The sequence below is a fragment of the Brassica oleracea genome, chromosome C3, assembly GCF_000695525.1.
Source record: "Brassica oleracea var. oleracea cultivar TO1000 chromosome C3, BOL, whole genome shotgun sequence".
In the NCBI taxonomy this organism is placed as follows: Eukaryota; Viridiplantae; Streptophyta; class Magnoliopsida; order Brassicales; family Brassicaceae; genus Brassica; species Brassica oleracea.
Window position 1 is genome coordinate 17,892,766 of NC_027750.1, and position 14,411 is coordinate 17,907,176.

The following is a 14,411-nucleotide window of genomic DNA, read 5'->3' on the forward strand; positions in this document are numbered from 1 at the left end:
CGGAAGTTATGACGTCATTTTTTGTATGGAATCTGCGGGGCTTCAATATGCCGTGCAAACATCGGGAGGTCAGAAGATGGGTTCAGGCAGGCAGAGAAGTTTTATTTTGGATGTCTGTTGGAGACGAGGGTGCAACATGAGAAATATGGAGAATGTATGACTGCAGCTTTACCGGAATGGGCCTCCTTAGCTAACTATGATTATAATCCACTGGGTCATATTTGGTTTTTGTGGGAACCAAAATTCTCACTGTCGATTTCCGTTTAAATAAGGAAACTAGGAAAACCCTAATTTCCCAGAGGTCCCGGATATCTGCTAATACCACACGCCAAGCAACCTGAACACAATAATGACAACGATAAAGTATAAGAAATCGAAAAGAGAGCAAAGTAAATCTTATTCCGAATTCACGTTAGAGCGTTACAACAAGGTAAGAGCCTGGGGTACGAGAGCTATCGGCGAGATTCCTAGTTCTAAAACCCTAAGACGGCAATAACCTAGTTGAGTTGCAGCTCGAATAACAAAAACGGAAATATGCCTAAATCGTTCTAAGTGCTAAGTTTTCTCTCTCAAGAGTGAACCAAGAGATCGAACTGCTTGTGCGCGTTCGTCTGGTAATCGGGTGCCAGTCATGGAAACAGGGCATGTCGAGAATACTGCCTCAGAGTTTCTAAGTGACGAGAGTTCTGCCTCAGAGTTTCTAAGTCTAAAAGTTCTCTCTGGTGGCTCTCGCCTAGGACTCCTTATATACTGGCTCCTATGTCGGTTTACGCTTTTTCTATTCTGCCCTTAGGCCGTCATAGCATAAAAATGGAGATATTCCATTTTTTCCGATCTTCGTAATTATCTTCAACATTTCGTATTTATCCGCGGAAACTTGACATTTATCTTTCCTCGCGAACCAAGCGTAAACCGTCATGCGGCTTACAGGCTGTTGGTTTAGAAATCGTAAGTTGGGCCTCGAGTCATGTCTTAGGTTCCTTTGGGCCGTCTTCTGACTCGAAGCGTTTATTACGGCTTCTTTTGATAAAGAGTGAACTTCCCGCGGTTTTTTACCGTAAAGTTTGATCGATGACTTAGAATGGCAGGAAATGTGAAATGGGTTCGCTACGGTCTTCGGGAGTTAGCATCGAAAGGTAGACGAGAATGCATGGACTAATTTCGTATCGTCGTTTCGGAAGAGCTCGGTCGCTACGTAGCGACCGAGCGTGCGTCTGCTCGGTCTCTACGTAGCGACCGAGCGTTCGTCCGCTTGGTCGCTGCGTAGCGACCGAGCTTCGGCTCGAGCTCGGTCGCTACGCAGCGACCAAGCGGACGAACGCTCGGTCGCTACGTAGAGACCGAGCAGACGCACGCTCGGTCGCTACGTAGCGACCGAGCGTGCGTCTGCTCGGTCTCTACGTAGCGACCGAGCGTTCGTCCGCTTGGTCGCTGCGTAGCGACCGAGCTTCGGCTCGAGCTCGGTCGCTACGTAGCGACCAAGCAAACATGCGTTCGATCGCTGCGTATCTACCCTTTTTGAGCTCATGTCCGATGTCTCGTGCTTCCTCCGCAAAGCTTTTCGTAAGGAAGAACCTATTTTGAAAAAGTATTTGTCGAAGAAGGTTTTTCATTTTTCTTCTTCAAGGATTTGGACGCTAACTTCGTCGTAACCGTTTTCGACCCCAACAGTTTTGTTGGTCGGATAAGGTAGTTGTCACCAAGCTGCATATAAGTGATCAGATCATCACATGTGCTGTTCAAGTGATTGAGACGGGTGAGCAGTTTATCTGCTCTGCAGTCTATGCGTCGAACTTTGAAGTAGAGAGAAGAAGATTGTGGGATGAGATCAGGGGAACTCAGACTGCATATAATCATCTGGATGTTCCTTGGATAGTGATTAGGGACTTTAACGTAGCTTTGGCCTCTAGTGAGCACTCCCGAGGCTTCATATCTTCTTCGCAGTTGGGTATGAGGTACTTTCAGGAGCTCGTGGGAGATTGCAACTTAACTGATCTGGCCTATACAGGGGCGTTGTTCACGTGGTGGAATAAGAGGGATGAGGACCCTATAGGGAAAAAATTGGATCGCGCATTGGTCAATGCGGCTTGGCTGAGGAGCTATCCCCAATCATCATCAAGCTTTGAGGCAGGGGGTATATCGGACCACGCCCGTTGTGTGGTTCATCTAACAGGGTCCCCAAATGAAGCTAGAAAGCCTTTTCATTTTTTCAACTATCTTACTGAACATGCTGAATTTCTACCTGCAGTTAAGAGAGTCTGGGATTCAACTCAAGCTATCCATCACTCACGGGCGGCTCTGAGTAGATTCCACGCTAAGTTGAAGATGCTGAAGTATGAGATGCGCATGATAAACAAAACGCATTATGGTGACTTGTCAGGAAGAACGAAGCAAGCTTTCACAGAAATGCGTTACTGTCAGAATCATGTCTTACTGGATCCAAACTCGATAACATTTGCAGCAGCGGCTGCAGCCTCAAACAGATGGAACAAGCTTGCAAGTATTGAGGAAAAGTTTTTCAGACAGAAGTCTTGTGTAAGGTGTTTGGGAGCAGGGGATCAGAATATGATCTTCTTCCACAGAGCAGTTCAGACTAGGTCTTCACGTAACACTATTAAAAGCCTGGTTAATGAAGCTAGAGAAACTCTTACTAAGCTATCTGACATAAAAAATGAGGTTGTTCAACACTTTCAGCGATTTCTCCAAGTCCAAGATTAGGGCAATGAGGAAGATTCTTACCCCTTGTTACAAGACATTTTGACATATAGATGTGATTTGGGTACTGCTGCTGGCCTTGTAGCCCCGGTTTCGGGAGAGGAGATCAAGTCTGCACTTCATGCCTTACCAAATGACAAGGTATCTGGACCTGATGGTTTCACGAAGGAGTTCTTTGTTGCTGCCTGGCCAATTATTGGGGAGGAATTCATCATCTCTGTACAGTCTTTCTTCTTGTTTGGATTTCAGCCTACAGGAATCAATGCAATGATCCTCTCCCTCATTCCCAAAACAGAGGAGACACGGACTATGAAGGACTACTGTCCAATAGCCTGTTGCAACCTTCTATACAAGGTCATCTCCAAAGTTCTAGCAAGGAGAATGAAAACAATATTTCTGGATGCAATTGAGCCAAACCAAACTGCGTTCATCAAAGGAAGGTTGTTACTTGAAAACGTACTCTTAGCCTCAGAGCTTGTAAACGGGTATCATAGAGCTACGCTAAGCAACAGAGCAACAATTAAATTGGATATCTCCAAGGCCTTCGATATTGTGAAGTGGTCGTTCATCACCGCTGTTTTGAAAGCTATGGGGTTACCGGTACAGTTCATACATTGGATCAGGGTATGTATCTCTACGGCTTCATTCTCAGTGTATGTAAATGGGAGCCTAGAGGGTTTTTTCACCAGTGCTAGGGGAATACGACAGGGCTGCTCTCTCTCACCCTACCTGTACGTAATCCTGAATAATGTCCTCTCCAAACTGCTGAATAGGGCTGCTGAGGCTCAGCAATTCGGTTATCACCCACAATGCCTCGAGGTGAAACTCACGCATCTTTGCTTCGCAGACATCATACTAGTGTTTACGAATGGTTCTGTTAACTCTCTGAAAGGAGTGCTGGAGGTTATGGAGCAGTTCGCAGATATCTCGGGCTTATGCATCAATGTAGCAAAGTCTTCTGTCTTCGCTACAGGACAGAGCATAACCCCTCTGATGAATGAAGCTGCTAGCACAGGAATTAGAGTTGGCACTCTACCGGTTCGTTATTTGGGAATGCCTCTAACTACCAAGGCATTAACAAGACCAGATTACAAGCCTTTGATAGACAAGGTCCGTGGAAGAATGCTGTCCTGGAAGAATAAATATCTATCTTACGCAGGCCGGCTTCAGCTAATCAAGTCTGTAATTGCTAGTATTGTCAATTTCTGGAGTCAAGTGTTTATTCTCCCCAAGGCATGTCTAGATGAGATAGAGATCATGTGTAGCGTGTTCTGGTGGTCGGGCTCTCCGAATCAGACGCACAAAGCTAAATTCGCATGGGAGGATTTGTGATGTCCCAAAGAAGAAGGGGGTTTAGGGATACGGAAGCTTCGGGACTCCGCTACTGTGTTTGCTATGAGTTTGATTTGGAGGCTCTTCTCTAACACGAGTTCGCTATGGGTTTCATGGATCCAGCGATACTTACTGAGACAAAATTATTTTTGGGAGTTAAGGGAGGATGGTAAGGGATCAAGGATGTGGAGGAAGCTCTTAAAACTAAGAACGCAGGTCTACCAGTTCATCAGATATGAGGTGAATGATGGTAAGACAGCGTTCTTTTGGTTTGACGACTGGCTGCAGCAAGGGAAACTTATAGACATAACTGGAGCAGCAGGTACTTATCATCTTGGTGTGGCTCGTACTGCTCGGGTGTGTGATGCAGTCTCGCAGGAAGTATGGAATATTAGAGGACAGAGAAGTCGCTTTTTCCATGACCTTTATGAGCGTATTCTAAGCGCACCGGTTCCTCACCGCTGTCAGGGGCAAGATGATGTGATGTGGAGGCACTCAGATGGAGACTACAAACCCTATTTTTCATCGGCAGAACTTGGGAGCAAATTAGAGAAAAAAAGAACACAGTGTTCTGGAGCAAAGGCATCTGGTTTACTCAAGGAGTTCCACGCTTCTCCTTCATAGCGTGGCTTGCAGTAAGGAACAGATTGTCAACGGGAGATAGAATGAGAGTATGGGAAATTCAACAGAGTTGTATGCTGTGTGGCGAAAGAGATGAGACAAGGGATCATGTGTTCTTTGCATGCCCATACTCCTTCACTGTTTGGGATACATTGGTGAATCGTTTGAGTGGCCACAGAACGGACCCTGACTGGACAGCAACGCTGCAGCTTGTTTGCCGTAATAACTTGCACACAGTGGACAAGATTCTGCTGAAAATGGCATTCCAAAGCTGTATATACCATCTGTGGAGGGAGAGGAATGAAAGGAGACACAACACTGGCTATCGTTCAGTGGAGCAACTGATTCGGATCATACATAAGGGGATTCGAAATCGGATCACTTCTCTACGCTACAAGGATGATCACAAGCTGGTGGGATTGATGCAGAGATGGTTCGAAGTTACAGCTTAGTAGAAGGAAGACTTAACCAATTTTGTTACAGCATTGTAAAGTCTCTTTTTAGGCTTTTTTAGTCTTTGTAAATGCTTATTCTTTCTACTTGATCAATAAATTTCACATTTCATCAAAAAAAAAAGAATAAAATACTCATTACCAATCATGGCCAAGGTCGATCTCAAGCATTTGGTATTTGTTGGAGTAAGCTTGAAGCTGTTGGAACAAGCATGAAGGCTTGCCGAGCAAGCTAAAAGAAGTTCTAATCCAATTGTGTTTGAGATAAAGATAAAGATGTATTTTAGGAGTTATCTATAAGTATATTATGACTTTACTAGTAGGATAAGGATTTATTTTTAGCGATATATATACATCCATCAAGTTATGATTAGATTGTATGAGTTTGAGAAGCTTAAAGTTTTTGAGTGAGTTTTCTTTAAGAGATTAATATTAAGAGGGTTATTCTTATACTTCATTCACATACACAAAGAGAAATCGGATATATAGTTTCAATACTTGGTATCAGAGCAATAAAATTGAAACTATGGGTGATTTTATGGTTGCTACGACGAAGCATGAGGAAATAGGATCATCATCGATCAAGTGTTCCATATTGAGCGCCACGAATTACACGGTTTGGGCCGGTGATCAAGATGAAGATTTTTCTAAAAGTACACAAGGTGTAGTATATCTAGCTGAAGGAGGAGACGATGAGAAGAACAACATGGCCATGGCATTGTTGGTCCAATCGATTCCTAAAATCCTTGTTTTACAAGTCGGTGAATTGGACATAGCAAATAAGGTTTCGGATGCAATTAAAACAAGACACATGGGAGCTGATAGGGTCAAGGAAGCTCATCTACAAACACTTATGGCAGAATTTGATCGACTTAAGATGAAAGATTTCGACACCATTAATGAGTTTACATGCAGAATCTATGAAATCTCTTCAAAGTCTGCTGCACTTGGAGAATAGATAGAGGAATCAAAACTTGTCAAGAAGTTTTTAAAGAGTCTTCCCCAGAGAAAGTACATACATATTGTAGCTGCACTGGAGCAAGTGTTGGACCTAAAACTACTTGTTTTGAGGATGTTATCGGTCGTTTAAAAGCCTACGAAGAACGTATCAGCGAAGAAGAAGAGACGTCTGAAGAGCAGAACAAACTAATGTATGCTAACTCCTGGCAACAATATAACTGTGGTTTATGGCAAAAATAGAGGTCGTGGTCGTGGAGGTAGGTTCTATAGCAGAGGAAGAGGTCGTGGCCGCTACAACTTTGCGAGAGAAGAAGAGACACAACGAGACTGACATGCTATTGATGTGACAAACTAGGATACTATGCTACAGATTGTTCCGATCGTTTACTGAAACTTCAAGAGGCTCAAGAGACTAAAGAAGAAGATACACATGAGGCTGACGAGTTAATGCTACACGAAGTGGTATTTCTTAATGAAGAAAAGGTAAAACCCAACACCTTTGAGACAAATCTAGACAAAAGCAATGTGTGATATCTAGATAATGGTGCTAGTAATCACATGACGGGAGATCGCTCTTACTTCACCATGCTTGACGAGACAATCACGAGAAATGTTAAGTTTGGTGACGACTCTCGCATTTACATTAAAGGAAAGGGCTCCATTAGCTTTATCTTTAAAGATGGCGTGAAGAATACTATGTCCAACGTGTACTTTATACCGGCTCTTAGAAGCAATATCATAAGCTTGGGTCAAGCTACATAAGCGGGGTGCGAAGTCAGGATGAAGGAGAATCTATTGAATATATATGATCGTGATGGGAGGCTATTGATCAAGACCAACAGAGGAAGGAATCGTCTATATAAAGTAGCACTGGAAGCCGAGAACACCTCGTGTTTACAAGTGATAACGTCGAATGAGTCAAGCAAGTGTCATGTGAGGCTAGTTCACATCAACTTTGATATTAAAAAAACTGATGATTGACAAAGAACTTGTTACAGGAGTACCAAAAATTGAAGAATACATGTGTTTCATGTTTGCTTGGGAAACAGACAAGGCAGCCTTTTTCCCAAGCAACCGAGAGGCGAAGATCAGAAAGCTCCTGGTGGCGGTGATGCACAGTGACCTTGACCGCTTTACGCATGACAGACACATGTCACCATATGTCATAGGAAGCCATCAAAGAGCAGCAAGCATAATGTTTGACCTTATCTTCTTTCCTACAGATTGTTCCAATTGTACATGTATTGAGCCTACGGACTTCATATCAATAAAAAGGTTGACAAAAAAAAAGAGATTGGAGTCTAGAGAGAAAATGAGGAACCAATTAAACGACAAGGTTATGCACGGGTCACACCTAAACCCGCTTGACCCGGTACGGGTCATCCCATTTGTAATATATACCGTGTGGATTGGACCTGCGAGGCACACCACTATATGGGCCTTTAAATATATGTTCAATGCGGCCTCGAATGGGCCTTATTTGAGTGCGGCGCGCAGGCAAAATCCCATATGGAACAGATGGTCTTTGTAGCAAGATGAGGTATTCAGTTGTGCTATATAGTTATTAACTTGAAACGTGTAGCCCAAAATCTAAAATTCTCTCCTAATTGCTATCATGTAATCACAGATCATAGCAAATACAAAGAGTTAATGAATCGTTAGAGTTAGTGAATCGTTTGAGTTAGTATGACAGTTTGTTGAAAATTTGTTAAAACAATGAACAAAGCGATAAACCTAAGCAGCTGCTACATTTTAGGTTTTAGATTTTTTTTTTTGCTAAGAAAAAAATAAGGTGTTTTCACCTCTTTGCCGGAAATCCAAGCAATATAAATAGTTCCTTCCAGCGCGAATCGAACCCGGGTGGCGGAAATTACAGCCGCAACCCCTTTACTATCAAAGCTGAATCGTTTTAGATTTTGCGGGGAAGAATATGAAATCAAATTTACGGTTAAAATTTATTTGAAACATTAAAAAATATTGTGTAAGGCACAACTAAGATTTGAATTATTAATGTTTATACACTAAGGGTCTGGTTTCGAGTCCTAGAAAAAACAGAATAATGCGAATTAATGGAGAAAAGACTTAAAAGAGATTTGCATCATGGTACAAGGAGTATCGTCAAGTGTGGATCCGATAGGACGGCTTAGGTGATGCAGTCATATATGAATTTTTATAAGACAGGTAGAATTGTTAGTTGTAAATCCTTTGTATTATTTATTATAATTTGTAATAGTATAATTATCCGGTGTTAAAAAAACATGACTTCTAAATAACTTCTAAATAACATTTCGACTAAACAGCCTAATTAACTTTTATGTTATCTAAACAAGATGTATAAGTCAAATTTTGATAAAAAAAAAAATTTAAATCTTCAAGTGCTCCTCGATTTAGTATATATGTTTTTTGTTAATTTACTAATTCCAACCAATCGTACGTGCATTTTCAAACAAAATGAATAAGGATAATTTGAAAAATACCTTAATTTTTATTTTTAATTTGAGAAATACACCGGTTCTTTTTGTTTTTGAAAATTACTCTCTTCCTCATGTGATAAGACGTTATTGTCCTGATTTTAGTTAGAACTACATATCTTAATAACTAAAAGTTGTCTAATTTACGTGATTTCTTTACCAATCTTAATTAATTTCTTCATCTTGTGTATATTATTTCATGCGTACCTGGTCACATATCCTTATATAAGACAAACAATCTCCGGGTTAGAACAAGGGAGCTAACCAAGCTTTTGCTCTCTTTGTCCTTCTTCAAGACTCTTAACTTAACGATACATACCCTTTTCTTTATGTACAAAACGTGTTACTTCTCCAGCGAGTTTGATTTGCACGTATAAAGGACATACCCGAGTTTCCTACTTTACTCATTTGATCTTTCAAAATTTATCGCACAAAACTCAGAATCAACGTCAGATAACTGAGAAGAAGTACTGGATGATAGATAAGACTAACATGGAAAAATCTCAATATACTTTCTGTTTTTGATAAATCTTGAAACTAGTATTTGCTTGGTTTCTTTGTTTACATGTTGAAAGAATGGGAGAGAGGTTTCTTTGGTATCTCAAGTATCCACCAACTCAGATGTTGTTGGGTTTCTTAAGATCCTGCAATTGGATATTTCACTTTGAATGTGGATTACATGTGATTTTTTTGTCATTAGCAAGAACGACATGTTCCTCTTGGCCCCTGTATTTATGATCAAATAAAATTTGGTCTAATAAGTTTCTAATGATAATGAAAGAGAACAAATTTTCAGCTTAAAGCTCATTGCTAAGACTCACCATCGTCGTCATCTGAAATGTCTAATTTACTCTTTGTAGAACTATGTTATGTTGGAATACTATTTTAATTAAAAGTGATTCAACTTTCTAGATTCACCTTAAACCACATGTCTTGTAATTGGGAAATACTAGTTGCTATTCAATATTCAGCTAAGATACCAGTTTCATTAACAAGAAAAATCTCAGAACTTGCATATCACGTTCTAGGGTTGAGTACTGGTAGATTCGTATTTTTCTTTTGAAAATAAAAGTACACCATATTTTAAAAAAATATTTAAATAGGATTAGTGTGTATTCCCGGTTTTAAAACGTATAAATAACCATTATACTTTTCAATCAAGTAATACATTATTACAAACATCTAATATGGATAGTTTAGACATTTTACTTAGTAGAAAGTGTAATTTTCAAATAAGTTAAATGAAAGTGTAGTTTTCAAAATAAATCCTCCTCTAGAAGTACATTTCCCAATTTTCCCCAGTGAAAAATAATTTTAGTTATTGTTTTTTATATTGCCATCTTTGGTAGCGGTTTACTAGTAGGGGTGGGCACTTCGGTTATTTTCTCGGTTCGGTTCGGATTTAGTTCGGTTTGGTTAGTTTGGTTCTAGTATTTTCCAACTGAAATAAACCATAGTTAATTTGGTTCAGTTCGGTTTGTGTTCGGTTTGGTTTATATTCGGTTCAGTTTGTATTCGGTTCGGTTCGGTTTGTTTTTTGGATCAGTTTAATTAGGTTCTTTTTAGTTTAATTTTTTGCAAGAAAAGTTATGTTTTAAAACATAAATTATGTAAACATAAACTATGTAAACTAAATTCAATATAAACTGAAACAAAAACCTTTAAAAAAATCACAAAAAGTATATAAAAATTCAAACAAATGAAAGTTAACAAAAACCAACATCATTAGTAATGTCTCTTATATCATTATTAAATGAAAAATGAAAAATACATGGTTTGGTATTAGAATTTTAGTATATTGGTATAACTAATATTTTTAATTTAAATAATTACAAAACACATCTGTTTTTCGGTTCGGTTCGGTTTAAAACCAAACCGAACTGAACTATTCGGGTTGGAGAAATCTTCAAACGAATGGTTTGAAATAGACTTTGGTTCGGTTTAAATCGGTTTCGGTTCGGTTGGTTCGGTTTGACCCAGTTCGGTTCGATTTTTTTTCCCGCCCCTATTTACTAGGGTAGCTGCTGTAATTTTATACTCCCTCCGTTCCTAAAAGATGTATGTTCTGGAAAAAAAAATTGTTTCAAAAAGATACATTTTTTACTTTTTCAATGTATGAGTTTATGAAAAATTGTAAGTTTCAAAAAAATTAATGGTGTTTATTGAATTTCTATTGGCTAAAAGTTATGAAAAATTGTTATTCACAAAAAACAATGCATATTTAATGAGTTTTCTTAATATATGTGAAAAGTGTAGAATATGCATCTTTTAAAAACAGAGGGAGTATGTCAAGTGATAAAGTAACCAATTAAAAAAAAAGAGAAATTAATTATTTGTCGGATGCTGACTTTTCTGGTATTTATAGATACATATCATGGAAAATGTGGGAAACATGTCTATTTATTATTTCCTCTCTTCTTTAACTATGAGTATGCCATTGTTTAATTGGACATTTGGACTAGAAGCAAACTCGAACATCAATGGCAAACGAAAAAAAGGGTAATTAAAAAGCAAATCTTATTTGCCGAAAAGAGAATATAGTAATGGTTTGACCCCATTTTACAGATTTTAAAGAAAACAAGGTATATACTAATCTTTGAGAATCATTCAAAACCATTTATATTCCCTTGATATGCTTTAAAATATTTTTAAAACCCCGTGTACATCTTGGAAAGGCAACTAAACCCTTTCCGTTGACAAACTGAATAAAACAAACATAGCTCTTAAAGATTGTAAATAGATCACAAATAATAAGCTTGTAAAGATATGTTTATTTATCAAGAACAACTATATTATAAAAACTCAATTATTAGACCATGACTTCGTATATGGTGAAGGGTAAATGGAAAAGTTAAGCCCGCCTCTTCTAATTGTCAAATTCTTCAAAGTAAACATAGCTCTTCTTTGACAAAAAAAAAAACATATCTCTTCTATATATATGAGATATTCAAGAAACATATAACTATCAAGCCAAAAAAAAAAAAAAAGCAAATGTCAGATGGAACTTGGGGCCTGACCCATAAACATTTTCGCGATTCTGGATTCTAACCTCCTCATAAGAAGAGTGCTATGCTATAATGGAGAGTCCGATAATGAAGACATGGAGAAAAATAAAGACTTTTGGCCAAACGAGCTCTTCAACCACGGCTTCGTTCACAAGAAGCAAGACTTGGAATGGCTCTGCTCATCTTGAGGATGCTAAGAACAGCGAATCCATAGGAAAGATCAAGAAAAAGTGTTTCACCGTTTACGTTGGTCCCATGAAACAGAGAATCGTGGTGAAAATGAAACTTTTGAACCATCCTTTGTTCAAGAACTTGTTAGAAGCCGCAGAGAACGAATATGGATATAGACGTGATGGGCCCATTGTTCTTCCGTGCGAGGTTGACTTCTTCTTCAAGGTTTTGGCTGATATAAAGTCTGATGTTCATGGTGATGATTATGATGACGATGATGATGGTTTGATTAGTCCTCCGATTTGCGGGTGGGGTAGTCCCAGCATGAGAAGGAACGGTTCGTACAAGCTTCTTCGATCTCCATCCTTGTTCAAGTGGAATAGATTTTGAATTTCTTTTTTTTTCCCTTTCCATAAGTTATTGTTCACAACATTACCATATGCATATACTTGTAGTTGTAAGGAATATTTCCTTTCCTTATTATACGGTCTTATAGTTATCCGTTTTCAATTGGAATATTGCTATTCCTTAATATATTTGGTGACCAATGAAATTAAAAATAAATGAGTAATTCCTAATTTATCTATATACTTTGATGGACGGTTGAGATTAATCTAAAGAAAACCCTAAAGAATAATTAGGTCATCTCATCTATCCACCTATAAATACATATCTTTAGACCATCGTAAAGATATCCTAAAAGCAACAACTAACGTTATAGACGAGGCGAGAGAAACCTACAAGTTCCTAAGAAGATATTGAGTTGTTCATCTTCCATTCAGGATTCAATCCATTCAGGAAGATCTTTCAGACACAATGAATCCAGATAACTCTATAAACATTCATATGATTATATTATGTGATTAACCTAGATGTTTAAAGATCTTAGGGTTCATGTAAATTTAACTTACATGTGGTCCATGTACTACGGCATTGACCCCCTTCATAATTAGACCATAAACATAAGTAGGAGTATCGTAATGGTCCCTTTAATGTCTTTAACGAAACACTCGTTTTGTTATCATAAATCCAACCAACAATAATGTGTGTGCACATTGAAAACAAAATATATAAAAGATGTAAAAGTCATAAAAGAGCTCAAATAACTGTCATACATAGGCTAATCGTAAACAAATAACATTGAGCGCTAGCCTCAAGACCCATACTTTCAGCATGCTTCATGAAAGTCTTTGGAGGTAAAGCTTTTGTAAATATGTCTGCAACCGTAAGTTCAGTGCCTATATGTTCAATGACAAACTTTTCTCTTTTGACATTTTGCTTCAGTGATAGATATTTGAGGTCCATATGCTTGGCTCCCTTAGATATCCTATCATGCTTAGCGAAGAAGATTGCAGTTTGATTGTCACAGTAAAGAGTGAGAGGCTTGTCACATCTGAGTGTTTTGGTAAGTGTATATGTCTAGCTTTTCTTCATTTGGTAACCTCTGGTTGCTTAAAACTCTTATCTTTTTCACAATTTATCATTTTTTGTAAACACCAAACTTTATATCAATTTATCATTTTTTTGTCTCATGTCATTCTCACTAATTCATCTTGTTTTGTAGATTTTTCATTACATGGTTCTCATCTTCCACTCTTTTAAATGTAGATCTATAAATCATTTTTTTTATTTGGTAACCTCTTGTTGCTTAAAACTCTTACTTTTTGAAAATTATTTTGGTTGTTTTAAGCTCTTACCTTATTTTTAAAGTTTTTCTATGTTTTAAAGTCATTTGAATGCTTTTGTATATGCATGTTTTTCAGATCTGAGACACACTTGGAAGACTTCCAGGAAAGTCTTTTCGGAAGTCTTCTAACATTTAATGCAGTATACGACTCCCTGGAAGTCTTTTTGGCAAAGTCTTCTCCCATGTCAAGTAGAATCTAAGCTTGTCTTTATGGAAGAATGAACTATAATAGTTTTGCTTATGGTCTGTTTTATAATTTGTATGTGTACTCTTTTAGTTGTGAATTCTTTTGTAAATTTGAAAAGATATTAATAAACAAATTTGGTAAATATGTTCATGTCTACAATATTATCTTGCCAAAAGTACTTGACATTATAGAAGCTATTGATACAACTTCAATATCAAAACACAATAATACAAAACATTAGCCGAATTTACTACAACTAATGGAGAAAACTTCTCAAGAAAACTTAGTCAAATTCACAAAAGATCAAACATTACATTAGTTCAAACCTATAATAGTTTCACTAGAAGTCTTCTGGGAAGTCTTGTGGAAGACTTCTTCTCAGAAGACTTTTCGAAAGACTTAAATTTCAATCGAGAAATATAAATATAAGGGGGAAATTTAAGTGAAAAACTAAAATTTAAGCGGGAAACTGAAAAATTAAAATTTCAAATTTCATGAAAGTTAAAAAGTATATATTATGATCTAAGAAGACACATTAAATCATATGACTTGATATTATTGAAGTTACTTAACCCTTTTGAAAGTTAGAAAAAATATATCTTAAAGTTAAAAATACAAGTTTTACAAAAACTAACGTAGAAGACTTATGGGGAAATCTTCTCTCATTAGCTAGAAACATTAATAAGCATAAATGTTGTTAACCTCATAATTATCACCAATTAAGTTATGAATTTCATTCAGAAGCTCCAATATTGACTAATATACATAAATTAACAAGAAAATGTTAAAAATTCTTTGTAGTTGTAGAGA

At 37.7% G+C, this 14,411-nt stretch overlaps 2 protein-coding genes across 2 annotated transcripts; both read left to right on the plus strand.

Moving 5' to 3' along the window:
• The first annotated feature begins 4,230 nt into the window (after positions 1–4,230).
• Positions 4,231–4,671, plus strand: LOC106330017. The gene has a single exon (XM_013768586.1). It carries the CDS (start codon positions 4,231–4,233, stop codon positions 4,669–4,671), a length of 441 nt encoding a protein of 146 aa, XP_013624040.1.
• A 6,775-nt stretch (positions 4,672–11,446) lies between these two features.
• Positions 11,447–12,172, plus strand: LOC106333873 (auxin-responsive protein SAUR71-like). Its single transcript, XM_013772262.1, has one exon. The coding sequence runs from the start codon at positions 11,629–11,631 to the stop codon at positions 12,115–12,117; it is 489 nt and encodes a 162-aa protein (XP_013627716.1). The 5' UTR covers positions 11,447–11,628; the 3' UTR covers positions 12,118–12,172.
• The last annotated feature ends 2,239 nt before the right edge of the window (positions 12,173–14,411 follow it).